Consider the following 27,757-nt stretch of genomic DNA (forward strand, 5'->3'; position numbering starts at 1 on the left):
CCTCACTGAGGGAGAGGGTAATGGAACACTGAGGACCAACACTGCTGTTCACAAGGTGGTGTTTCTGCACGGGCTCGTGCGTCTCAAAGCGCTGTATCACGAAACAGGACATAACAGAGGTTCCTTTCCGAGTACGTGCCGAGGCTTCAGCGCCAGTTACAAAATGGGTTAAAAAAGCCATTTTTATTTTTTGTTTCTCCTCCCTTTTCCTCAGGGGAAGGTGGGAATGCCTCTCTGGCCCATTCACAGAGGCACAGAAACCAGGCACAATCTGGAGCCACAAACCCTCTGTGAGCCGGCTGCCCCAGCTGGAAATGCCCAAGTCTATGTTAGTTTATACTGATTTTACCAGCCACCATTACCAACTTGCTCCCAGGGCCCAAGGTTTCCCCACAGTCCATCAAACACTGCAAAATACCTCTGCAAGCATCATCCTTAAAAAAGCAACACTGTGCTCTTGCTACTGTTATTTCCACAATTTCCAACTCTACAAATCCAGCAGGATGTGGTTTTCTCAGCTGGAAGAAGAGTCTCCTACTCACTCCCCACAGCAATGGGACAGCAGTCTCCAGGTTACTCCTTACAGCTGAAATTTGTGCCTGAAGCAGAGCCTGACATTTTACACTCACCCTTGTGCTCTGGGATTTCCCTCACCCTTCACAGTATAGCTATTCCCAAATAAGCAGCCCACGACACCAACGTGTGTCTGCAATCTGTCCTCAAGATCAGGTTTTTCTGGCACCTTTTCCTCTGAAATTACTCTAAGGGCTCTGTTCTTCCTGGCCTCTGCATGGGAACAGAAGACACTTTGCAGAAGCAGTGGGTTTGATATAAGTTCTGACATCACTCACACCTGGGAATGGTTTAAGTTTAAACGCTAAACATGATGTACATGTTTACCTGTACACAGGTCAGCACTCACACAAGTTACAGTTACAAGATCAGCATGGGTATTAGCTTACAAAAGGCTACTTTAAAAACTCAATGTAGTATTTTGATACATTAACCTTAAATAAACATTGTAAGGAAACTCAAAGGACTTTGGAAATAAATTGTCTGCCCCCCGCAGAGAGAAGGGGTGCCTGGTCTGCAGACTCAACAGCCTCTCAGGACAGATGAGTGACAAATGCCACCTAACCAGGGCTCCAAGCCCATCCTTATGCCTTAGTTCTGCTCTAAGGGCAGAGCTCCTGGTGCCTGTGATTTCTTTCAGGGGCCTCAGAAAGCTTTAAGATTCTATCAGTGCCTGACATTTAATCCATTTCCTACCAACCCAAACAGCACTTTGCATACTAATGAGTGTCGTGTACAGAGCAATAACTGCTCTCTGTACAGGGATGAGTCACTGCATGGTAAAACTTTAATTTGGATGTGCTATTTCAACAAACCCTGCACTGGAGCTGCTCCTCAGCACCTCTCTCCTCTCCAGGCCCCCACAGATCCTCCTGCCCTCACTGGAGGTGGCTCAAGCTCCGTGAGGGACTGCAGCCCCTGGGGTGAGGGTGCAACACAAAGTCACAGCTGGAAAAACAAGTTCTCGAGGCTTGACTTGCACACACACAAAGTCCTGTGTCTGCTGGGTGTGCCTGCTTAACGAAGGACATTTTAACTTTAGCAGCACTCAGCCTCCTGCATGCCAAACCCCTTCAAGCCCCAGATCCTCAATGGTGGAAGCTCAAGCTGGAAAAATGGGCCCCAGTCTGTTTTGTCTGCATGAATGTGATGTTGGCTTCAGCTTTGATGAGAACACCCCAAAACTCCAGAAATAAAAGTGTCAGCAGAATATACCTACCAGGGTTTTAACAAGTGATATTTTAATTTGTTTGGAAATGCAAGAGGGTTTAGGGAAGAGAAAGAAGAGTTATGCAGGAAGCTGCTGAAGCAAAGGTGTTAAAAACATGCACATTTTAAAAAGAGAGCTTGAGTTTTGGTGTGGTGACATGACACAGGATAGAGTTCAGCAGACACACTGGTTAACATGCCAAACATCTCTAACAAATCACTGTGGTCTAGCTTTGTTTATTGGGAATCACTTTAGTAACCTGAAGTCACAAATAAGCAGTAAATAACAAAAACTACAGATAAACACAGGTTACACATGCAAATTCCTGTTCACATCTCACATGTGCAGGTACATTAAATGCACAGTTGTAAAGAGTCTTGACAAAACCAGGTTTTAACAAAAAAATGGTGTTAAAATGCAGGTATGAAAACTTCCATGTGAAGAATATAAAGATACCTCTGTCCCTTTTAGGACTCCAATGCTGCTTTTGATATACCAGAGATGTACGACAGCGACGAGATTCAAGTAAAAGCAGGAAGAGCTCGAGGAAATAATACTGGTCAGAGAATGGGCATTTACTTCTCACTAAAAATACACGGAATAGCTGAATAGGAAAGTCTAGCAAGAGCTTAGGAAAAAAAAATCACAAAGTTGTAAAGCTGACTAATCACTAATTTTCCTATTTGCTATAGATAACAGCAGTGACATTAAAAGAAACTGCAATTCAACATTTAAAAATGCAACTTACATTTAACGACTTTTCCAAAGTGAAATGCAATGACAGCCTTACACTCAAAATTAAACAGCTGCTAGGCTCAGACCAAAATACGGAATGTTCTAGATAAAATAAAAATACAGTATTACTTTTCATTTTTTATTCAGAATGGAATTGAAAGACAATTTCTGAAGCTTGAAAGTAGTAAGTTTCATTTAAACGCAGTTTTCTTCTCATAGATGAGCTTTCCACAAGGGTGCAAGATTTCTTTTTCTGTAATAGCTTGAAGTGTCAAATGAAAAGTTGTTGCCATTCTCACATTAAGAACAAACTGTTGTCATTAACTTAACTGCATATGCTTTTTGCTACAACATTTAACACATGAACAGACCTATAATGCCTACTGTATCTCACTAAAACAAAAAAGAATACAGTATCTCCATCTACTACTTGTACTGCTTTTAAAAAAGATTAACATTAAAAACAAAGCCACGTTTTCCTTACATCCTTCTTTCTTTTTTTTTAACCTTCTTTCTTTTGCCTGAAGTCTTCTGCCATTTTATCCAGAATTTTCTGTTGAAAGAAAGCAGTTATATTGGGGATATATTTAAAGAGTTTCTCACAGGCACAACATAAAGAACAAAAACATAAATCCAATTTCCAAGTTTAAAATCTCTGAGCATCAATTGCAATTGCAAAGGTCATAACTAACAAGGCTGGCACTTCTCCCCACCCTGGAGTGGAGCTCCGCTTGGCAAGCCAAGGGAATTCCTTCCCCTTTTGTCACGGATTGAGACATGACTGAGCCACTTACCTGAGTGGAATCTGCCCTCTAGAGAGGCAGGGACACAATAGCTCAATATCTCCCTTCCCTGAAGAAGGGTTAATTTGGAAGTCTGAGGAATTTGGTACCACTTTGATGGCATTTGGCAGCAACATCAATTCACCTATTTCATTCTCCCAGCTCTCCAAGCAAAGGAGACTCCCATCTCCAAGCAAGTGCCACTATGAAACAGAAGCTGCATTCCCCCCTTCCCTCCCCAGTTCCAAACCCCACCACAGCCACACAATCACTCACAAGCAGCTCACTGATCATTTCTGCCATGGAAAAAGCAAAGCAAATCATGTTTCATTCAAGTAATAAAGCTCACAAATTAGCATTTTTCCCCCTTCCCTTTTTACATCAAGGCTTTAATGTCCCATAAGCAGGTACCTCAATGGAAAAAAAAAAGAAAAAAGAAAAAAACACCATGGTGATGGATGAAGTGAATTTTCTTCCTACAAGATCCTGCATGGGAATTGATTTTCTGATCTACTCCTTCACAGTATTTGGTGACAATTTTTGTGCCATCTGCCTTCCTGGGCCCTTTGTTTATTTGGGGGTTCCCCGTTACTGCAAGAAGGCAAACGTTTGAATTACAAGGTGCCACATTCTCTTTCTCTGTGGAGCCCCTGGGGTTTGCTTTCAGCTCAGGGATCAATTGCCCTGCAATGCATTAATGTGACACTGCAGGACTATCAGAATTCCTCTGGGATTGCCCTTTCCTGGAGGTCATGTTTGCAGCTCACAGTATGAGGTTACAGCAGCAGCATTGTCACTCATGCCATGCAATCGTGTGATACCTCATCCAGTTAGAAAATGGAAAAAGTGCTCACAAAATCAGAAGTTGCAAAGGTTATTCCTTTTTTAAACATATAAAATCTTCATCTTAAGCTTTGTTGATTGGTTGAAAACACTCTCAAAGGGACAACTGGAAGGGATCTGGGCCATCTGTATTTACTCTGTATCACTACTTCTAGGCCTGGCCTTATTCCAATTGGAATTCCCTCTTCAAATTTACAAGATAAAAAAAATGCTGGAGCCACTCTTTAAACTGTGTATTCTACATACTGTTTTCACCAGATGATGTTTTGGAGAGGTTTATCTAGAGTTAAAAGTAAGAAAGCCAATTTCCACTGCCTCAAAGGTATTTTTATTCTCAGTCCAGTCTCGTTGAGCTCTATTCCCCAGAAAGAATCAAGCCATTTAAAATGAACAAGTTTTTGCCTTACCTTCAACTTTTGATAATGAGGAAGGCTGCTGCAATGGGTCTTTTTTGCAACATCTTCATTTGTGTAGAACAGGGAACACAATTTGCAATAAAACCCTGTTTTGGGTACCACATAATTCACACCTAGAGGAGTAAACACCACAAAATAAACTAAGAGATCTACTCTACATCATTTCTTTTAATGTCATATGTCATTTCAGCTAAATCTTAAAACCATAATTCACTTTACATTAAAAGCTGCTTTATCTTTAAAAGTCTCTGTTTTAGTTTAGTCAAGGAGGGGCCTAGTAGTAACTAAATATGTGCAGGTTTTTTTTTTAAAATTTAAAAATCAATCTTTTGGATTAAGAGTCCATTTTATTAGGTCCTTCAAGAAGCCACAACGTTTTGTGATCAGTTTTGGAGTATTTAATATGACTCTGAACTATTACCACTATTGTGCTTTGTGCTAGCAATTGAATTTGTGCTGCTCAAAGATACCTCTGTCAATTTCTGCCTAAGGAAGGGGTTATGAAAAACTCTATGAAAAAAGGAAAAAAGGAAGAAAGTACTGGGTTTAGGGCAGGAGTGAAGAAGGGGGAGGAGGGGAAAGCCCTAAAATGAAAGGCTATGGGGCAATGTATTGCCAAAAATAAAAGTCAGATGAAATGAGAAATGCTACTGCGATGCACAGAGACATTTTGGCAAAGAAACGGAAACAGCCTTACCAACAGGAATGTTTGGCTGGTACGGCCCAATCCTAAACTCATCTGGGACAAGAGGTTTCTCCAGAGCACTCTTTGTTTCCTGCTCGCCCTGGGGGTCTGTGCTTTCCTGGGTGCTTTTCTCCGTATCCTGTGCTGTCGCAGCATCAGAACCTTCAACGCTTTCAGCCTTGGCGTTCTCCTCGCTCTTCGTTCCGTTTTCTAACGTTTCACTCTCCTGCTCTGGCTCCTCAATCTTGTCCACCTTGATCTCTGCCAGGCTGTCCTCGCCCTTGCCCGCAGCCTTGGCAGCCAGGCCGGACTTGCGCAGTTTCTGGTGGTCGGAGTCCTCCTCGTCGCCCACCTCGTCCAGGGTGACGAAGCCCTCCATGCTGCGGGGGAAGCCGCCCACGTAGCGCTGCAGGGACAAGGGACCGCGTCAGCTCAGCCTGAGGGCTGCCCTCAAACCCCCTGAGCTTCAGAGCACAAATACACCCTCCAAACTCCTCCTGTGAGAGCTGCCTTGCTCACTCACACTGTCACTCAAGGTTTAACCAGATCTTTTCGTACCCCACTGCCCTCAGAATCAAGGGTTCCCTTTTGCAATGAGTTTTTTTTTTGCATCTGGAGTGGCCACTGTTTCACCACTGCAACATAATTTCAACTTAAGAACTGAGCCAAAATTACTTAAATTCTCAAGATGAAAGTTCTTTTCACATTAGTACCTTAAGTGAAAGTAATTTTGGAGTGCACAAATTTTGTTTCTGAGAATCCCATAAGATCCTTGAATTCATGGCCTGAACAGAAGGCAAAACCTTACAAGAACTATTGTCTCCACTAATGATATGAAAGTTCATCAAAAAGTTCATTATCCACATTATAACAACCACTAAAACACAAACAAAACTCAATCCAAAGCCACCAACCACCCAAACTGTGAAAGCCTCTGAAAATCCAGGTTTCATTAGAAGAGGGACTGTCTAAATTCAGAATTTTTGGAAATGCTCCTGCTGATATGGAGATATCACTATTCCACATACTTAACAGCAACTGAGAGCAGGACTGAGGCAGCATCAGCTTTGTGAATGTGGGTCTTCAAAGAATGAAGTTTGGCTCTGAAGCAGTTTGTCACAGCCAATGCCCACATACCAATACGGAAGACTAAGAAAACTGGGAAATGCCATTTGCACGGCCATTATCCATCTCATTAACCAGGTTCCTGACAAGGATCCCCTAAAACTCAGATCCATGCACATCTCATTCACTAATCAGGAACATGCCTTTCTTGCAAAACAACATTCCAAGTCAACAAATTACTATAACTTTGCACATTACTCCACAGAACTGAGTGTGATTAACAAAGCAGGCAGAACATAAAAACCACAAGAGTGTGGGATGATGTGGTGAGAAAAAGGGAATTCACAGCAAGTAGCTTGTGACTGGAAACACCTTGAACACATTTCTTGTATTTCTCCAGTGGGAAAGGGGCCCTGGCTAACTGGAGATGGCCCTACCTGCCCCTCAGTTTAAGGTGTAGCTGTACATCCAATTCTGTCCAAGCCCAGATTAGCCTCAAGTCCCCATTCCACTATTTTTGAACATAATTTCTGGCTCATGGGTAACTACAGGCAGTTTGCTGAGAAATTGCTTGGGAGAACACAGCTCCTGGCTAGAGTATTAATCAAAAAAAGGGCAAAATGCAAGCAAATCCCCAGCAAGCAACAAAGGTAGAAGCCCCAAAATTAAAGCTTCTGTCAAAACAGAATCAGGGATCTATAACTGAATCCATGTGCAAGTTACACCCAGTGAGATTTTCCATTTTCTTCACAGGAGCTTTAACACCCATTCCTCTCCAGACAGGTGTTTTAAAGGCCCACAGAGGAAGGTCTGCACCAGAATGAACATGGCGTGCTACCTACTGGGCTTCCCCCACTCAGCAGTTCACTGTGTGAGTTACCTTTTTAAGCTTTTTCTTGGCTGCTGGAGTGGCTGCAGCATTGCCCTCAGTTTTTACAGTTGCATCATCAGGTGTGTCCTTTTTTTCCTCAGTAGCCACATCCCCTAAATTGGCAACATCAGCATCCTCTCCTGCTGAGCTGCCACTTTCTAACAGTGCTGCTGCCTCCTCCTCATCCACCAGCAGCTCATCTTCAGACTCCAGGAGTAAACTGGGCTCATCTTGCTCTGTCTGTTCCCCACTTTTGGCACCTGAAGGCTCAGCAGCATCCTCCTGCTTCTCCTCTTTTGCTTTTTCTTCTGTATTGCCACTTTCAGGCTTCTGAGCAGGTTCTGTTTTGGACTTCTTATCACTGGGAGAATCTTTGCTGTCTGGGGAATATGTTCTCTTTCTGTAAAGAACAAAGAACATTGCTGCTTGTAAACCTGGAGAGAGCCCAGAAATTACTAAAGAAAAAGATCATATTTCTCTAGACAACCCTAGAAACTATTGTGTTTCAGTTCAGAAAATGGAAAGCTGAGGGAAACCCTGAAGGACATCATTCTTCAAACATACAAAAGGCTGCTCCAAGGAGAAATTATCCTTACAAGACAGGACAACTGCTTGTGGGTTTAAATTGCAGGCAGGCAAGGCTAATTAGGGACTGCAAAGGATTTCCTGAGGAGCCTGAAGAGGCTGTGAAATCTCCATCATTAGAGGAAGAGGGTGGGTAGCATATTTGAAAGTTAATCTCTGGGCACAACCTCCAGTCATTTGATCTCAAAGCTTGCCTGACTCTTTTGTATTGTTTCTATACTCTAAGTAAGGTATTTTCATATTTCCTTTAAACAACATCATGCTTTAACAATAGGAAATTACCTGGTTTTATCCTTTTTCAGCAGTTCAACTCCTTTGTTGGGAATCTAAAATAAAATTTTAGAAATCTGTGAGTCACAGCAGATTATGACTTACACAACTGCTGCAGCATTAATTCAGACCAGAATCCAATCCAGCCAAGTGCTTCCAGCTACATGAACCCCCAGGAGCTCTGTCCATGCCACCCACCAACTGATCAGTAAACCTTTATTTCATGTCAGACAGGATCTGACCAACCTAGAAATCCCCTGCCTTTGTTCACAGGAATTATTCAATACAAAACAAATGGGATATCCTGCTCCAGAAAATTCACATACAATTCTTGGTTTGTTTCTGAACCAACAGCATGTAGTGCAGGCAGTGGCACAGATCAGTCCTAAGCTGTATTTTTCTCCAGCATTAGTGGAAACCTTTAGCAGACTCCCATCACTTCAACTGTTTATGAATTACTGAACAGGAAATGTCACTTGTAGGCAGTAACAAGGAAATCTATTCCAATTGCCACTAAGTGCTCATTTTGCTGCACTACCATGTGCATCAGTGAGATTTCTTCAAGCTCCACAACAAAGCTGATGTTTCTAGGAGACAGCCTGACAGTTCAGATTTCTCCTACTTTCATTATCACAGGACTTTATTATTATCACAGAATATTCGGAGTTGAAAGGGATCCATAAGGATCATCAAGTCCAGCTCTCCAGTGAATGGCCCAAAAGGTCTGAACCCACAACCCTGGCATTATCAGCACCATGCTCTGACCAGCCGATCTCCTCTCAGTTTTCTACCTACTGTCCCAGTCTGATGAAGAACCACCTATAATTGCATGAATATTACCCTAGTGTTATGTAAAAAAACCCTTCAGTCAATCTTTCCCTCCTTTATATCAGCTGCACAGGCAGAGGTGCAGCTCTAATACATTTTAAGTTTTCACAAACCTTCTTCATTTTCAAAGATGAAGGGGAAAGAAAAAGGATCCCACATTAGAGAATGTTCTAAATGGAGTAATTTTAATCAAAATCTACATAATTTACTCTAAAGTGTGAATTATAGCAACTGGGTTTAATCTGAAAGGAATATCCTTTAACTTGTCTCATAACACCACACTCGTGCCAAGTAACTGCACTTGAGGAGCCAGAAAATATCCCAGCCAACTGTTCAATTTTACATGCAACACTGAATTTTCAATAAGCAATGGCTGTCATCTACTTCCCTTTATATGTTCAACTACAATTAAAAAGTCCTTACCCTTAAGACCAGTTTCTTGTACTTTTCAGATAAATCCACTTTGACACATCTGCCTTGGAACCAAAGGGCTTTGTTGGCACAATGCTCAACCATGGCCAAAGCATCTTCTCTGGTCTCCATCTCAATGAAGGCCTGAAAAGATTAAAACACACATTAAAAAAGACTCTGAAACACACAACACTTTTCCAGGCAGTAATTTAACTTAAAGCACAGCATTTCCTAATACTGAAACAAAATAATGAGGTTTAACTACATCCATCCTCACCAAACACTGTAACATTTACCCAAGTGCTCTACAAACCCCAGCTTTTCCACTCAGAACATCTGTCCCAAAGACAGTTCTGAAATTAAACAAGCATTCAAATAATCTGCCAAAAAAGTCACCATAAAGTAAAATATGATTTAAATAAAAAAGCATCAGGACAATGAAACTCTTATTTAGTGCTTATGTACCTGGGAATTTCAGGGGAGCTGTGAGACTACCTCAGTATTTTATTTTTGGTTTTTGAGAGAAGGCTGAAACAGAAAGGCAGCAACTGCTGCTCCTCCAGCTTTGTGAGGAGATCTCATGAGGCTGCTGAATGAGCTTTAAACAAACACATCTGGGTTGGAGTATCCTTGCCAAAAAACTGAAAGCTGTTTCAGCAGCCAACTTAGACAGCAAAGGGATTTTGTTTTTCCAGTGAAATAAGGTCAGGGAGGATTTCCTAGGGGTCACACAATAGTTCAGTAATTTTTCACTTCTCAAGGGTGGCATTAGGGGATTCAGGCACCCATCTCTTTGTAAGAGCAGTAGAACTTACTTTTTACTCAAGAGAGCAATGAACTGGGACAGTAAAGCTTAAAAAAAAATTAGAGCTAAATAGTTTAAACTCCTGTATATTTATAGAAACCTTGGCCATGCACATCCAAAGCATTTCACTACACACATGCAATGGTCTGTCTTCAAACCTTTCTCTTCCAAGCTAGGAAAGCACAGTAGGACTGCTTTTGTTTAAAGAATGAAAAATAAAGGGTGAATAAAAGAAACATGTAACCAGTGGAATATATTTATGTTTCATAGGTAATGGTTTTTCAGCCCTAAGGAAACAATCCCATGGGTTTTCAGCCCTAACAAAACAAGGTTCCATGCAGGAATCTGCATAATCCAGTAATTAAACTTCCTTGCTAAAATACATTTGTTCTGTTCTTAAAGCAGCTCATATCCCAGAGACATCTCACAGCAAGCTCCAAAGCAAACCCCTGACCTAGACAGACCCTGCGTCATTTCCAAACCTATGCCAGAGCACCAAGTCCATATATGCCCAGCTGAAGGTGTAATTTCTCCCCAGTTAAGCCCCCTTCAAGGCCTGCCCTGCTTCACCTGGCTTTTCATTCTCATGAGGATGTAGTTCTTGATCTTCCCATAGGGCTCAGCCAGCTTGAGCACGGCGTTGTCGGAGTAGCCCGAGTGGGGCAAATTGCTCAGGTGGATCACACGACCAAGCTCTGGTTTTGGGGGCTCAGTCTTTTGGTCAGGCTTACCCTCAGGTTTCTAAGATGAAAAGGGAAAGATTAAAAGGGAAAGGGTTTTTTTAAGACTCATATAAAAAATATAGTGACTGTTCCTTGATTAGTCTGATGCACTGGAAAGTACAGAAATTAGGAATAACTAAAATGCAGCAGCCTCATAACACTGACTGCCCCAGACTGAAATAAGGCAATGCTAAAAAAAGCAGAAGTGCTTTACCTTTATTCTCTTGTATTTCTGTGACAAGTGGACTCTGACTGGTTTACCAAACACCAGGGCAGGTGTTGTTGAATAATATTCCACTGCAGCCTGGGCATCTTCAGTGGTTGACATTTCAATAAATGCCTGAAATCATACAAAAGCAAATTAAGTGCTGCTCTTTCAGGAATCTAATTTTGTTTCAAATTTTCAAGCTCTTCCATGCTTCCTTTTAAAAATAACTGCATCAGAAATGAAAACTGCTTTTTGGTTACAACATGAACTGACCTGCAGAATTTGGCAGACACTTTATTTAGGTGCACAAACAACACTATTTTGTTTGTTTACATTCCACCTAGATTTGGATTCAAAACATTCAATTGCTTCCTGCCTTTTCCACTTCTACAGTATTGCTTTTTTCCACACTTCAAAATAAGGCACACTCCATAATACAAACTAAGATCAAGTAAGTTTTCAGATAGTTTTCAAACAAGAGCAGAATGTGGTGTTGTTGAGAAAGCAATGAACAACCAACCAGGAGGATTTTCCAATATACAAGTGAAAATGCAGAAATGAGCATTTCTGGAAACACTCCTTCTTTCCTTTCCTTTCCCACATGCCCCTGATGACAGATGTGGCATCTCAGTGGGTGGCTGAGCAATTCCTTTGCCAAAAACAAAGCTCAGGCAGTGACAGGAAGCCCAGCAGACACAGCCAGCCCCACCAGCAGTGCCCTGGGACCCAACCTCACCTCATTGATTTTGTTTAGAATCAGGTGATTTGTGATTATCCCAAAGGGTTCAACGAGCTGCAGCAGCTGATATCTCAGGTTCTTTCCCCTCTGGAAATCCATGATGTGCACAACTCTGCTTGTTTCCTGTTGAACACAAAGCATGAGAAAACCTGAGTACCAGCAAACCTAAATTCTGCCAAGGCTCTGCTCTACTGGTGTAACTGTTTAAATTTTTAAAAGCTATTTTTATCTATCTTCACTAGTGACCAAAAGATGCATCCAGAAAAGGCACAGAATTTCTATGGATTTCCAGAGCAAGATGCCTGCCATGCCAAAGCTGTCTTTCCTTAAGTTCACTTCCAACAGCTTCATCATGAAGAGAACCTCTAAAGAAGTTCTGTACAGTTTTGGAATCAATATTTTGTAGAGTACTCAACACAACAAACTCCCAATCTCATGGCAAAGTTTCAGTACTTCCACACAAATTTTAAAATCTCACTTCTAAAGACAATCAACTAATTAAACAAAATCCACACCTTAAGCAAACACAGAAAAATTGTACAACAAAAATGTGAGTTAAAAAAAAGAAATAATTTCAATACTAACCACTCTGCCCTTCTGCATGTGTCTGGGTCCTTGCATATTTCCATTTCCAGCTCCTTTAAGAAATTAAATGAATGAACAAGCTTAGTTCAACCTGTAAGACTGGGATTAACATGTCTCATCACGAGTTCTTAAAAGATATGTCACTTGTAATACCAGGGTGAGATCAAGTTCTAAAAACTAATTATTTCATTGCATTCTAAATAGGCTTTTTATTTATTTCAGAGCTCTTGTAACTTGGGGTCCACACATCACCAATTCAATCACAATACCCATTAAAAAAATCCAAAAAACCAAACAGAAAAAAACTCCCTTTCAAATAGTTTGGCCTACAGTTAAATCTGAGATACTTTGAAAAATTAATAATGTTATTTTAATGTAATAAAGAATGAATGCATCTATAATCTAAAAAGTGCAATATTTGTAAGTAAACATAGTAATGTGTAATATTTGTAAAAAATTGTGCAAAATTGTGTAAAAAAAGTGTAATATTTGTAAATGAACAAGTAAAATATTTGTAGTCTGTCAGGATATTCAGCTAAATTAATTAGTTTTGCTCTTTTACTTATTTGAACTATCTAAAGGTAGGAAGTAAGAGGATCAGGCAAGAATCTGATTCTTAACCTCCTTTCCTGAGAGGAAGAGGTTTTCATCATCCATCTTCCTACTTCTCACTTCTATTCCAATTTATTTCTCATGTTCACTTGAAAATAGGGGGAAAAAAACACTTAGGACACTGAATTCTTACCAGAAAACTGCACCAACATGTAGCTACTCACAACACAGACAGAAAAATCTCCTACATAGGAAAAAAAAATCCAAGTGCTCAACACATGTAGATTAATCTCAGTTAAAAATCACCAGCCACAGGGAGGTGGGAGCTGGCAAAAAGGTGAAGTGTGGGAACTCAGTACCAGTGTTTAATCCCACCACAGCCAAAGTATTTTAGCTCTAGTGCTGAGAAAAAGATTTTCCTTTGCTGTTTGAAAACACCAGTGACAAATTAAAACAAGAATTAAAAAAAACCCACAAAACCCCTGAAATTAAGCCTGGTGAAGGTAGGTGCCTGCTGAGGTTACCTCTGGGCCCAACAGGAGGTCCTCCAAGGTGGAATGGAGGTGGTGGTGGTCCCAAAATTCCCGGTGCAGGGTTTGTAGATTGCTGCAACATAAAGGGATCACCCCTAGAAAAAAAGGAGAAAACACACTGTCATTTTAAACCAAGGAACTGTGAAGCTTTCATTCACAAAACACCCTAATTTGTGCAGAGCTTCTATGCACACAACTCAGGCTACTTTTACTGCTGCCCTTCAGATGGACAACAAAGGGAGGAACCCATTTGAACGAAAAAAAAATGTTGTTTCACATAAAATGTTAGGAACTCCCTCTGCCTCAAATAAACAATTATAAATACTTCAAAATTAATTACTACTTACATTCCATGTCCTGAATCACTGTCAGGATTCCATTCTGGGTATCTTTAAAGAAACAAAATTAAAAGAAAAATGTAAGAAACATGCCATCTCCTCTAGATGTGTAACACAAGCAGCAATACCTGGAGGTGTAAGACAGCTGCAGCACAGGCAACACTCCAGGCTCACTGCCAGAGCCATGAGCAGCCCTGACAGAAATGCTGCTCTTCAGGACAAACTCCCTACTCTGTTTGCATATCTGCTGGTTTTACAAGAAAAATGTACAAGTGGTATCAACAATTACAACAGATTCTCAACTGCTAAGTTCTAGCTGTTACATATACATCAGTAGGATTCCAAAGCTATGAACCAGGATCCCATTTTGTCCAGAAGATGCTCCAAGTTGCTTTTATCCCCTAGAAGGCACAGTAAGTTTTCTAAACTTGCTTTGTGCAACAATTATTTATAATCAGGGAACATCGTGAGCTGGAAAGGACCCACAAGGATCATCCAGCCCAGCTGCTGGCCCTGCACAGGACAGCCAGGAATGGCAGGCTGTGCCTGAGTGCTGTCCCAGGCTGAGCCCTCCTCCCCAGTTACTGTACTTCCAGTTCATACATTTCGAGCAGCAGCTGACAGCGGCGGCTGTGAGTCGCTCCATTGATGTGATGGTTCCACTCCTGCACAAAGTAAACAAGGCACAATTAGCAGCCACACAGGGCAGCCCTTCCCACAAAGTCATGGCCTCCAGCAGTGTCTGCTCTGCTAAGCTGCAGTTTTGCAGATCCACAGAATGGAATCTGTGCTGGTGCTTTGAGGAGACACTGACACTGGACCTACCTCTTCTCTGCTAACCTGGCTCAAAAGTGTCTGATGGGAACGGGGCTGCTCCTGCCTCAGAGTGCAAAGCTCCCTGGAAAACTCCAGCCCAGGCACAGAGGGCCATGGCAGCCTTTGGAACTGAAGGCTGTTTGTATCTCTTCAGGCATTGCAGAATTTCCTCTACTCTGCTTCATTCCTCAGATTTCTACAGGTTGATATGAAGTAAGACTCCAATTTTTAGAACCATAAAGAGGCCAAGAAATTGCACGGAATTCAGAAAGGAAAGACTAAAAGAAACCTAAGTGCATAGCTAGGACAAACTACAAATATATAGGTGAAATATAAAATATATGACCACTCGAGGGGAATAATAAAGGAAAAAAGCAGATCTAAACCAAGATGGTACAAAGGAGAAGCAATGAAATTGAACCATATCATCCAGGTAAAATCCCTCCTGGTTCTGGTTTAAGCACTAGAAAGGAATGAGGGATTTCTGCTTTTTCTCTGCAGACCATTTTAACTACAAAGGGAGTTACTTATTTTAGTGCCTGAGCTCTGTAGCTTTATACTCTCACAAGTAAGAGCACAAATCTGTGCTTTATTCACATTTGTGAAGTGACAGAAGCTCTGGAGTTTCCCTGCTGCACATCTGGGAGCCACAGCCTGACCTTCACTCTGCTGCTCCTCAGGGAAGAAAAGCACCAGCAGAGATAAACAGGGGGGAGAGTCATTCAAGAACCTTGGGGCTGAAGGTTTTCTCCAACTGAAGCTTTTTTCTTATCAGCCGCATTTTCAACTATGAACACAAAGTGCACTGGCAGCTGCTTTATGTGGCTCTTCTTAAAATGTCTGCTTCTGCTCAGCACCCACAAAGGATTTTTGCCTAATCCCTTATCTTTCCAGATTTTTGGTCTCTGCCACACTACAGCAGTCCTGGATACAATGAGACATTCCCAAGGCTCACTGTAGTGTTTCCATATGTTAAATGCCTACCCTGCACTTTCCACAAAGTAGAAAAATCTGATTTAAAGTCTCTCATAAAGTACTACAATATTACTCCACGATGCTCCTGACATGGAGCAAGATGAAGTCATCCCTTTTAGCAAGATGTAAAATGAGAGCACCACTTTTTCTTGTTAACTGCACAAGATGTAGGCTCTGCAACTATAAATAGGCTGGCAATTAGGATGAAAAATACCCACCAAAAAAAAAAAAATCTATGAACCATTCAATACAAAGTTTCTTCAGTTCAGTACCTGCTACCAAGTGTTAGCATTACAATCTAGAAAATAGTCCTTTAAACCCCAAACCCCTCTAAATTCAGGGGCTGGTTCCACCAGACATAACATGCTTTGAATCTGTCTCAACACAAAACTGATGTAGAAGTTATCTGCAAACCACAAGCCAAGTTTGGGAGATTTAATTCTATTAAAATGCTTTTAAATTGGCAAAAAAGGGGGATGAGACTGTAACTTCAGATTTCTCTTCTCCCCCAGGGAACAATGGCAGCTCATCTACATGAACTTTTTATTACACAATTCTTAATCTGGATTCCCTTTGCTGCCTGCACCCATTTGGAAGCATCCCCTCCCCAGAGTTTTGGGGCACCAGATTATTTGTGTTTACAGGAACTCATTAACACAAAGGCCCCAAGCTGAGCGAGAGAAAACCTGAACTGAGTTCCTGAAAACCCAGATTCCCCTTTGGCTGGGTTGATGCAAGCCAGAGGACACTCTGTTCCCAGAAAATGAGGCCACACTCCAGCACCTAATTTTAGCCAGCCCTGTCCCAGGGCCACAGCCAGGTTCTCCCTCTGAGATGTACCAGGTTCAAGCACTTCACCTCCAAATTCACCTGCTCGGGTTGCATCAGCTTTTGTCTCTGGCAGGAAAACAAAACCTCCACATCTAACACCTCATTCCCTGATAAAGGGATCAGGATTGACAAAATGCCCAAAGAACTGGGGCACAATTTACTTCACAGACAGAAAATAAACTCGGTCTTAAAATATACACACATCAAATTAAAGAAGCAATTAAGAAAATCACTGAAATTAAAAAAAAACACTAGAAGACTATTCTGCCAATTTAAGTTACACTAAGGATGTTTAACACCTTGCTTGCATTTAAAACACATATAGCTTGATCAAACACTTTTAAAAATCACTGATTTTTATTTGGAGGTAAGGAAAATGAGATTTTGTTACTACAGTAATAAATTTACATAGTCCCAGCTATGAAAAGCATTCCCTTTCTGCTTTCCATACATTTCAGTTCAAATCAGATTGCTTTAAGTTATGTTTCACTTGATTTGATTTTGTGGGAGACACAAAATAAGGAATTGTGTAATGGTTGTGTATGCAAAGCAGAGGAAAGAAGGAGAGAAAGAAAATTCTTGTGGTGCCATGATTTCTGAAATCAGAAATAAAGCCTCGACTTGGGTCATAAGAACCAGATGATCCAACCACAAGTATTTCATCGTGTACTAGCAGTTTTAAAGCCAGAGTATATTCCTAAAAAGAAAAAAACTTTTACATGTTACAGAAGAGGTCAGCCACTTAGGTAATGCTGTTAAAAGAATTTGGTATTTCTCATACCTGGAAAGGTATTTCCATGAGGATATCCTTTCATTAGATCTGCACTCCAAAGCACACTAAGAGACATGAGCCTTTAAAATAAAGAGCTAAAAAGACCCCTACTTACAGGATTACTGGTTGCCATCTTCAAGGGCCTCAGAAGTTAATGTTTTCAATCTAACCAAATGAAGTCCTTTTACAGAACTGAGCATGGCAGCTAAACTGTTAACACTTAAAACTTTAGTGAAAATAAACGTCAAATACAGGAGACAAGAAACCTGGATTACTGTATTTTATATCAAAAGTAATTAAAGCAACACAAGTTCATAAACTGTCAGATCAGGTGGAGCCATACAGCGTGTGCTCTAGAACTGGTTTGATCCTTTCCTTGCAGGGAAAGAATAATTCTCGTGTTTCAAAAAGATCAGATGTACAGAACAGCACTTTTTGAGAGGTAACTGTAAAGAAATGGTTAGTAACAGCAATTCCACATTGTATCAATTTTACAGTAACAGCATGTATTATGTTTTCAATTGAAGGCCTTCAAGCTAATTAGCCACTAATTGTGACAAGAGGGGCACTGTATTAGCCAATTAGCCAATTAAATTGCCTAGTACACTGGAAATCAGCAAGATGAGTACATTGGAAAAGGTGAAAGTGAGAAGGCTCTGAAAACACCATCTGAATCATGTTGAGCAACCTGCTCCCTTTGCAGAGCTGCACTAGGCGTGGATAACTAAGAGGGAAGTTCCAGCATCACCGAACACACCCGAAGATCCACTCTACTCGTGAGCCAAGTAAAGAACACTACCAGGAACACAGAGCAGGATACTGCAACAGCAGACTGATTGCTGGGAGAGTCTACAGGGATAGATGCAACATGTGACAATAAAAAGTGAGTCTGAAGTGTTCTAAGAAAGTTGTGAAAAAAGGAGAAAAATGACGACAAATTTCAGCCATAGTATGAGATAGAGTGTTAAAGTGAAATTAAAAAGGCAAGAATGAGCTAATCTAAAACGTGGTTTTTACTTTTGCAAATAAGTTCCAGGGCTCTACATTAACTCTTTCCCTCTGGACAGGGAAAAAGCAGAACTGTGCAAGAATGCATCTTAACTACATATAAATCAGCAATCAAGACAGATGTGGAGGAGAGCTGAAACTAGCTTCCAGAATGGCACAGTAGATACACTGCAAAAAAACCCCAAACCAACAAAAAAATACCAAAACCCACCCCAAAACTGCTTGAATGCCAGATGTTTGTGGTTAAGAGAACATGTAGATGTAAAATATAAACAAGATATCCCAGTAGATGATAGCTGTTTGACTTGAAGTTAAGCAATCTGGGCAAATAAAATACATTAATGTAAAGCCCTGGTTTACAATGTTTGTCAACAATTACCTTGCAAATAAACCAAGTGCCTTTTTCACTCTCAAACCAACTTTCAGATCATTTCAAAAGCAACCAGGCCATAGAAATAATTAAAGAAATAGGTAAAAACAGAACAGATACTACAACGTAAAGGAAAATAGAAGTATCTGGTGCATAACTCACCTTATTAGAATGAACTGGCATATCACATATAGAGCACAGATGGGGATAACCCTTCGGTAAGAATCCATGGAAGTCTTCAATATTGCTATTTGGAGGAGCACCTCTCTTTTTCTCAAAGAGAGATCTCTCGGGACCAGGACCACGACCCATTCTGTCATACTCACTGTCAAATTTATGATAGTTATGCGAAGTCTCACCATAAAAAGATTCATCCCTACACCTTTCTCCATCTCTCAATCTGTCATCTTCATAATCCATTCTGTCATAATAACCAGATTCTTGAGAACGACTTCCATGGTCATAGTCAACCACTGGGTTGAGACTAGGACCACGATCATCAAAGCTATCTCTTCTAAAATGCCTTTTTTCTTCCCAATCATCCCTAGGTACTCTGTATGGTGGTTCCCGTGTGGATGATCTGCCATCTCTACCATAACCTTCTTCAGCTCTCCTCCTTTTAAGTTGTAGAAGGATCTGAGGCAAGTTTTCAGGAGTGATCTTGTCCTCTGGATAGCGACTCAGTTCATCTAAGTCTCTAGCAGACAGACCAAAGCTGGCCAAAATGTTTGTGGCCTGGTCTGCATCTCCACGGTGCTGAGAAGACAAAGGGAGCGGACCTCTACTTCCAATGTTAAATATAGACTGCAAATTATGGGAAGAGGTACTACCAGAAGACAGTGCACTATGAGATCCTTGTTGGTTCAATGAAGAACTCATTCCAAGATTCATTAAGCTAGCAAGGCGTGCAGTACCCTGGTTCATCCTTCCAAGAGATGCTGGCATATTTAAAGACTGGGTAGCAGCAGCAAGAAGGCCTATTCCTGCAGAGAGGTCACGCCCATGACCTTGTGAATCCCTACTCAGAGATGACTGCTGGAATGACTTGGACATTGTAGAACTAGAGCTTGTCTACTTTATGGATCAAAAAATTCTTTTTGTTTAGTTTTTTTTTTTTTAAGATGGCTGCAAAGAGAGCTCACACTAGAAAGCTAGGCAAACTTCACTTCAAAAACGGTAACGCCAAGAAAGAGGATCAATAATGACTGCAGATCTTCTTCAAGCTGAGAAACACCAGACAATTCTGTAGAAAAACAAGCAGTTTTAGTCATAAATCCCTTTAAACAGATGCAGTTTTAAACTTATGCATCATGTTGAGCTAAAAAACATTAAAGATCTCAATCTTACAAGGCTTTTATCACATAACAGATTCAAGAGGTACCCAGAACCTACATATATTATTGCAGATAAAAATACAGTAGTGTTTCCTATACATACTACTCTTCTTCCACAAAAAGCTACTTTCACACTGAAGAAAAGTGAATTTCAGAAGTTTGCGATGTCTGAAAGCATCTATAAAGTTTACTGACATGTAAGCCTTGATCTCTGGTTAATGGCTTTATTCTTACCCTACATTACTGTACTGTGTCTGTGAGAAGAACACAAAAAACTTAGGCCCATAGAATCCAAGATGACTTTGGCATATAACACATATTTGAAAATGAAACCTCTAGCACCACAGAACAGGACGAAAGGAAGTTTAAAGTAACTGAAGTTTGGGCAAAAAGTTTCTGCTATAAGATCTGTAAATAAGACCAAACACAATATTCAGTCTTTACGCAGTAAAATTCCAATTACTGATGTGAAGACAGATGTGAACAAGAAAAACAAGTTTTACATTTTGCAGGAAGTAAACAAGACCTCTTGTTCCAATTGCAGTTACACTGCTAACAGCATTTCTGAAGGGATTCTTTACTCTGTTACATGGCAGCTGTGACACACCAGCCTGGTACTCTCAGACCTCAAACTAAGCAAGGTCAGGCTTAGTGCAGGGATGGGAGACCCAAGGAAAACCTTGCTCCTGCAGGAAGAGACCCCAGTGAGTCAGGAGATGGCACCACATCCCAGTGGCACTGGGGCTGGCACTGACACCGTGACCACCTGTGGGAGTTAAAGATCCTAAACCACTGCTCACAAGAGAGAGGTGACTCTTTGGTGTCCCACTAAACACTAACCTAGCACACAAATATTAGGTTCAACTGCATTTACACAAAGTTCTAACTAAACAGTCTATTAATATCCACAGCATGCTGCAATGAATACATTTCATAAAATGTTCTTTTAGGGCAGAGCAGAAATAACTGTAATACTTCACCCCATCCTCCTCCAGCCTTGGAACAGATACACAAAGTTCAAAGCAATTCAACACATGTGAAAATATTCCAGCAGGAATAATCTGCTCTTGGGTCCCTGACGCTGCCAGTGTGGGCAGAGCAGCTCTGCCTCTCCAGCAGAGCCATCGAGGAGCACATCAAACACACAATCACTGAGAAAAGAAACAGGCACAGGCTGCACAGCTGCAAATGAAGTCAGCTCCCAAGAGAACAGGTAGTTTGGGGAGGAATGGAAAGGACAAAATGAAAGCAAGGACTTTTCCTTGAAGAGACCAGCTCTGCAGGAGGCAGTGGCTCTTGTACTGGAAAGAGAAGGAAAAAGGTCAAGGTTAGATGTCTCCAGCCCCACTGTCTGCTCAATACACAGCCTGTTCCAACACTCCACAAAGCTGAAAAGCACTTGGGGTTTTTGTCTCAGTAGCAGCATGTCACAAAACTATGCATTTATGTAAAAAAACCAAAAGATTCCCTGAAAAATACACAGAACACACACAGCTGATACAACTCCACCTTTGCAAGCTAACTCCTTTATACAATTTGCTACATACTCAGTTATCAATGTATTTAAACTCATTTCAGCTACATTTTTAAGATTCAAATATGCTGGAGTCATTAAAATGAAGCTTAACTGTGTGACATTTGTTAAGAATAAGAGATTGAGAAACATGGGTATGAAAATAAGTTTGAAAGTTCTGAGGCAGAAGACAGAAAAACACTGCAGAAAGCTTCAGAGGAAAACAGTAACACAAGAACAGAGGGGGAGCATACCAGGTGAATTCTGAGGGAGATGTCCCAGAGAAGGGGGCCACACTGGAGGACACCTGAACACAAAGCATTGAAGAACTACATTGTAAAAATCAAAACTCTTCTGAGTTCAAACAGAGAGGAACTCTGATATTCACCTGGGTACCATGCTTTTATCTTACATTCATTCAGTACTCTTTGAAGTACTTTTATGACAATTTTACAAGCTAATCCTTACTCATTCAATTTTTACATCTGAATTTCTTCCTAGTTCATATACCCTCTTTCAGAAGGGTTTGAAGCTGAACTTACTGGGTTCTTCATAAAATCAGGTATTCCAGAGGGCCCTCTGAGCCTGAGCCAGCAGCAATTCCACAGATACCCCTGTGGTCAGGACAGGCTCACTGTGTCCTGCTGTTAGTGCAAGGACCAACATTATTCAAGTTTCCACTAAATCGGGAAAGTTCTCCACTTTTGAAAAACACCCTTTATTTGAACAAATGCTCCCTAATCCTCCTGTCACAGCTGTCAAGTGCAGTTCATTGTGTGCTGCTGCAGAGATTAGCAGGGTGCAAACCCCCTGGCACCCCAGGCTGGCAGGACCAGGGCTGCAGGACCCGATGGTGCCACACCGAGACTCCACTGCAGAGCTTCACAGAACCACACCCAGCTCCTGCAGCTGCAAACACCCAGGGAAGGGGCAAAGGGAAAATAGAAACAGGAAAGATGGCAGAATAACCAAGACAAAGACACAGAGAGGGACAATCTTATGGAAAAGCATGAAGTGGGACAGTAAGACAAGTGTATGATAAAGACACAGCACAAGTTGGCAATTGGTGCTAGTCAGGAAATGCCCTACATCCAATTAGGTACTGGAGTACTTAAATTAACCAGTTGGAATATCCTCCAAAAACCACTATTTATCACACCATCATCTTGCAACAGCTGCTGCACCCCACTCCTAACCAAGCCCATCCTTTAAGACAACAGAAAGAGGTGGGGGAGAGCTCTACCCTCACTCCAATGATGTTTAACTTCCACAGGGTCAGGTTTAACGTGGTCCTAAGGCAGCACCTCCTGCGCTGCTGATTCCATGCCAGTATGTGACAGGGACAGGTTCCCATGGAGCAGGGCCAGCTTTTCAGAGAGTGCCATCAACTGAGTCACAGCAACAAGATGGGCAGGACTGAACAGAGCTGCCTGAGAGCCAGGCACGAGTTGGTTCAAAGTGTTATGCTACTTGTTGTCCATGAAATTTCAGCTAACTGGGAACAGACAGCCTTGCAGGTAACACCTTTTTTTAAAGATCTCTGGGGAGAAATTTGGCCATATTAAGATTTGAAAATATATATTATCAAGCAATCTTGAAATAAGTTGAAAGTCAAAATGTTATTAGATTTCCAGACAATGAAAACAATTTGTAGCTACAAGTTGCAAAAGAGTGTTCTATAAAGGCAGACAAAAATAAGGAATTTGAATCCTACAGAGTACACTGTTATCTAACAGAGCCCAAAATGAGGCTGATTTTTAAACACTATGGAAGGTTTTTCTCTTAGTGTAAATCTGAATATATCTTATGAACTCTTGCTCCAATAATAAGTTTGACCTGACAACAGTTTAATTCAGTGAATTTTTGGAACATATTGATCATGCTGAACACAATAACCTCAGCTTGTCACCTTTTACGGAACACAAATAGGCTGAAGATAAGTCCCCAGCTCCCTGTTCCTTTTGCCACTCTCAGGGGGTTTTAACTTATGCAGAGTTACTGTAATTTTAATGGCAATCTTGCTCTTAGAAGAACTCTTTTTTTACCCATTCCTCTTCCACTATTTACAAAAAAAGTGTTAAAAATGAAAAGTAACTGTTTTCACTTTCTAGTCAGCTTCACTTTCACTTCAAAACACATTGAATTAGAACAAATAAATTCAGGTAAAAAACCAAATTTTATGGTAAAAACCTGAAATTATCTACAAGCTGAAAAGCACACCCTCATTTTGTAACAACACAATGCTTTTGCAGACCGTACACCCTTGGGAAAAAAGTACCACAGAAGTTTTTGGAAGTCTGCTCTTTATAAACATCTATAGGTTTTCCTCCTCCTCTCTTACACATCATACTCTGTGTGGCAATCCCTTCTGCCATGGACAATTCTTCTGCTCCTTGGCAAAACTGGCTCCAGCACATCATGGCAAAAAGGGCTTTTGAGGGAAGAGATCTGGAATTTGGACACACAGCCCCCCCATGCTGCTCTGAGAATTAATGGTAGCAAAACCAAGAACTTGCAAGGAAATTAGAAGCAGATGTTGTCTAGTTGCTGAATGACCAAGTACAATGGATCTCAAATCCAAGGGATTAACTTTTGGACAATACAGCAAAGGCCACTGCATTGTCCAAAGGCAAAGGAGGAATAGCCCAGCTGCCTCAGAGAAATGCAGATTCCTGCTCATTTCAGCTGCCAATACTCAGAGTGGTAATTTATTTAATATAGCTGTTCCACAAGCAAGAAAAGCACTCATCTTGTTCAAGCCACCACAAAGGTCATGCCCCTCATGAAACTTCAGGAGCACCTGGCACACAGGACTCACGCTTTTTCTGGGCACAGATTACCCACTCTGCTTCAGGCACAACAACTGGAGGAGTTTCAGTTCTCAGGATTATGTTTGTCTTCATCCCAGGGACTTCCTGATCAGAGGAACACAAAATAATCTGAGAGTTGAAGTGACTGTAACAGAGGATTGCTTCAGAACAGGGAAGTGTGACATCTGAACAGGCACATTTACAAATGGGGAATTCAAATGGTTCAGCAATCAAGCATCTTAGAAGAACTTACAGTTTTCAACATCTGAATGCAAAAAGGAACATAAAAGAGGTTGGTTTTCTATTTCTGTTCATTATATAATTTAATAAACTCAACCAGGCCTCTTGTGTAAGAGGTGCATTTTAAAAGTGCATTTATTCCTTTACATAAACAGAAGTAGAAAAAAGACTCAAGAACAAAAGAGAAAGGAGGCAAAACCCATGTATTTTTTGAAAGGGAAAGAAGTAACACCCAGAAACACCAGGTAACTGTTGTCACTGTGGTGACCACACCACAAACACCTCTGTGGCTTCCAGCCATTCCTTTCTGCTGCTTTCAATCCCAGGGACACCTTCAGAGCCCCCACTCTCCAGTAAGAAGATGCACACAGGCTCCTGCATCTCCAAAAAGCTCCATGGAGGCACTAACAGAGGAGCTGTGCCAAAACCAGAGTCTGTGTGGAATGCTGTGGGATTTTACTGGGAAACTCCAGCAACACAACTGTGCCCCATGCACAACAAGGACACAATCCTCCTGCATTCCCAGCAGCTGTGGGGACCAACAGCCCCTCAGACACCACAATTCTGACACCAAAACCCCAGAACAATTCACTGACCAAGTTTTACCATTAAAAAAATTAAAAAGAAAAAAAAAAAAGGAAAAACCTCACACAGAACAGTTGTGTGTTCTGATCTGGTAACCTGAATTTCCATCTGCCTTGAGGCATTTCCAGGCCTGGGATAAAATCCTGGTCTTTCCCAGCTGAAATCCTGCTTGAAGTTGCAAGAAGCTGCAGAGAAAAATCAAAGAACTGTTTCACTGGTTCAGTGCTCAAAATAAACCCCCTTTTGTTGAAATTATGACTGCACAATATGGTACTTAAACACAAACTAAATGAGTTCAGAAATATTATGAAGTATTTGCTTTTGTTTTCAAGACTTGTTGACTCAGAGAGCTGATGAAGAAAGGAATTGGGAAAAAACCTCATAAATGAACAAACTGAATGGAAATAATTTCATTGCAGCTCTGCTTGCAACAGCTTCTCCCCCAGCTTTGTTGAGCCACCCAGAAGCCTGCTGAGTATTACATTATAAAATACCTTTGTATTCACCAAATCTCTCAGCAGAGACATGTGCAATCACAGCAAAGGGCAGCACACAGCTTTTCCTAATTTCTCACCCAATTCATGAGTGTTTTTATTTAAGTCCAGTTTATTCCTGAGTAAACCAATGGTTATAATATAACAGCTATACAAAACTTCAGTCTGGAGCCCCAAACACTGACTCTTCTTCCCCCATCTTGAACTGATTTTCAGTTTTTATCTTTTGGAACATGGATATCCACATTTTAAGGACACATTTAGGAATTTCTCTGGGGTTCTTTTCCCATCACTTAGTTCCAGGATGTATGTAACACCAAGTGCACAATGCAGAAGTACAAACACTGACTTAGCACTTCACAAACACATCCAAGGTCTGAGTGCCAGTATCCTCACTCAGAATTCAGTAATGAATCATTTTGGGAAGTTTTTTTGATAAAATTCAAGACAGAAGTTCACTAATTTTGCGGGAATACAATAAAAACCTTAGTGTGTTCCACTACACGTTATAAAAAAAATTTACCATTTTAGCACATTGAAAACTTGAAATATTAACGTTTCAAATATGAGAAGATTAAATCACTGGATCAATAGATTCTTTGTAAAGAAGCTCCTGAAAATGCACCCTTTTCTTCTCCCCATGAAAACTACACAGACTGCTTTAAGAAACTTACATTTTCGACCAGAGCTGCTCCCTACTTATCTGACTCCAGGAAATCAGGACCACCTACAGTTCAAAAAACCTGAAGAATTTAAGGCTGAGTAAAAAGAATAAAGATCGTTCAGCGGTTTGAACCACTATTAGATACTTTTTTCCCAAAGGTCTGCATCGTGGAAAGAAAAACAGCCACACATTTGGAATCTGAGGGATGGTTCAGCTTTCTTTCAACAGCGTAAATGGCTCATTTATCATTTAACAAAGCAGTTTCTCAGGCTCCCAGAAAGTTCTTTTCAACTTCTGGATGTTTTCAGAATAGGTGAACTTTGTATCTCATTACTCTGACTCTGGAAGCAGAGTGTGTACATTAGAGAAACGGAACGTTATCAATCCACCACAGGAAGAAAAAAAAAACACCCCCGCAGCTTGATTTGTAAGCACAGCCTGAATTATATGAAAGTGAAACTGAGTAGAAAGAGGGGTCAAACGGCTGCCTGCACTGACAGGATTCTTGTTGCTCAATTCATTAATTCTTAAGGCCAGATGGACATCAAAACCAGCGGTTTTAGGCTCGAACGGCCTTTAGAGGTTAAGGAAGGAGGGAGGAACAGGGCCGGCAGCGAGGCCGCGGCTGGAGCGGGCAGGGAGCAGGGCAGAGCTCCGGGCAGCGGGGCCGGGTCACGGCTGCAGGGCCGAGGGCCCGAGCGGGAGCCGCAGTTCCCGGGCCCGGGGGGCGGCGGCGGGGGGGTCGGGGCTTTGTTCGGGCCCGGCGCGGCCGCAGTTCCGGCTGGAGGCGGGCGGGGGCGCCCCGGGGGCCGCGGCACCGGCCGGGCCGGGCCTGCGCGTGACCGCCGCGCGCCGGCCCGCGCCCCCCCCGCCGCGCGCTCCCGCCTCGCCCCCCACCCCTCACGGCGGGGCGGCCGCCGCACGACCCCGAGATGGCGGCGGGCCGGGGGCGCGGCGCCGCTCCTACCTGCGGGCCGGCGGGGACGCAACGCGGCGGCGGCGGCGCCTCCCGCTCGGCGCGGCGCCGGGGGAAAGGGGACGGACGGACGGACGGCGGGACTGAGGGAAGGACAGAGGGACTGAGGCGGCTGCGCGAGCCCCGCGCGCGCCTCGCCGCGCTCGCGAGAGCACGCCCGCCCGCTGCCCGCCTGCTCACGTGCCCGGCGGCGGCCGCCCCGCTCGGCTCCGGTGTCGCCTGTGAGTCCGCGCCGCTCCCGCCGCTGGCCGGGACCGCCCGCCCCGCCCGCCGTGAGGGATGTGGGGTGTGGGATGGGGACGGGGAGGAGGCGCAGCCGGTAGGGCTCTCGCGAGAGGTGGGGGCCGCTCACCGTGCTCTCGCGAGAGCGCCGCTGCACCGCGCGCCGCCAGCCCGCCGCCCGCGCCCCGCTCATTGTCCGCGCTCCCGCGGGGCAACATGGGAAAGCGCGGGGGGCGGAGCGGGACGGTGGCCACGCCTCCCGGGAGGAGCGCGGGGCCCGGGACCGCGGGTTCGCGGCTCCCCTCAGCCGCTTCCGGGGAGTGGCACCGCCGGCACCGCCGCCGCGGGCTGTGCCCGGGGTATCCGGGGCGTCCGGGGTATCCACGGTGTC

The 27,757-nt window shown here is 42.5% G+C and overlaps 1 protein-coding gene across 4 annotated transcripts; it reads right to left on the minus strand.

Annotated features, from left to right (window-relative positions):
- Positions 1-1,999: 1,999 nt before the first annotated feature.
- MATR3 (matrin 3) lies at positions 2,000-27,574 on the minus strand. Of its 4 annotated transcripts, none has more exons than XM_054287796.1 (15): positions 27,497-27,561; positions 18,691-19,771; positions 14,360-14,421; positions 13,766-13,807; positions 13,410-13,513; positions 12,334-12,386; positions 11,746-11,871; positions 11,016-11,141; positions 10,650-10,820; positions 9,287-9,418; positions 8,048-8,091; positions 7,190-7,580; positions 5,257-5,650; positions 4,551-4,672; positions 2,000-3,071 (listed from the first exon to the last, which is right to left on the minus strand). In XM_054287796.1, exons 2-15 carry the CDS (start codon positions 19,579-19,581, stop codon positions 3,021-3,023), a joined length of 2,709 nt encoding a protein of 902 aa, XP_054143771.1. In that variant the 5' UTR covers positions 19,582-19,771; positions 27,497-27,561; the 3' UTR covers positions 2,000-3,020. The 4 variants fall into 4 exon arrangements, with proteins under 4 accessions (XP_054143771.1, XP_054143770.1, XP_054143773.1 ...); XM_054287795.1 differs by lacking the exon at positions 27,497-27,561 and adding an exon at positions 27,136-27,292; XM_054287798.1 differs by lacking the exon at positions 18,691-19,771 and having other exon boundaries at positions 27,497-27,574.
- Between the last annotated feature and the right edge of the window lie 183 nt (positions 27,575-27,757).

Source organism: Melozone crissalis, unplaced genomic scaffold (assembly GCF_028551555.1).
Source record: "Melozone crissalis strain CALT ecotype California unplaced genomic scaffold, PUWL_Pcris_2 ptg000061l_1, whole genome shotgun sequence".
Classification (NCBI taxonomy): domain Eukaryota; kingdom Metazoa; phylum Chordata; class Aves; order Passeriformes; family Passerellidae; genus Melozone; species Melozone crissalis.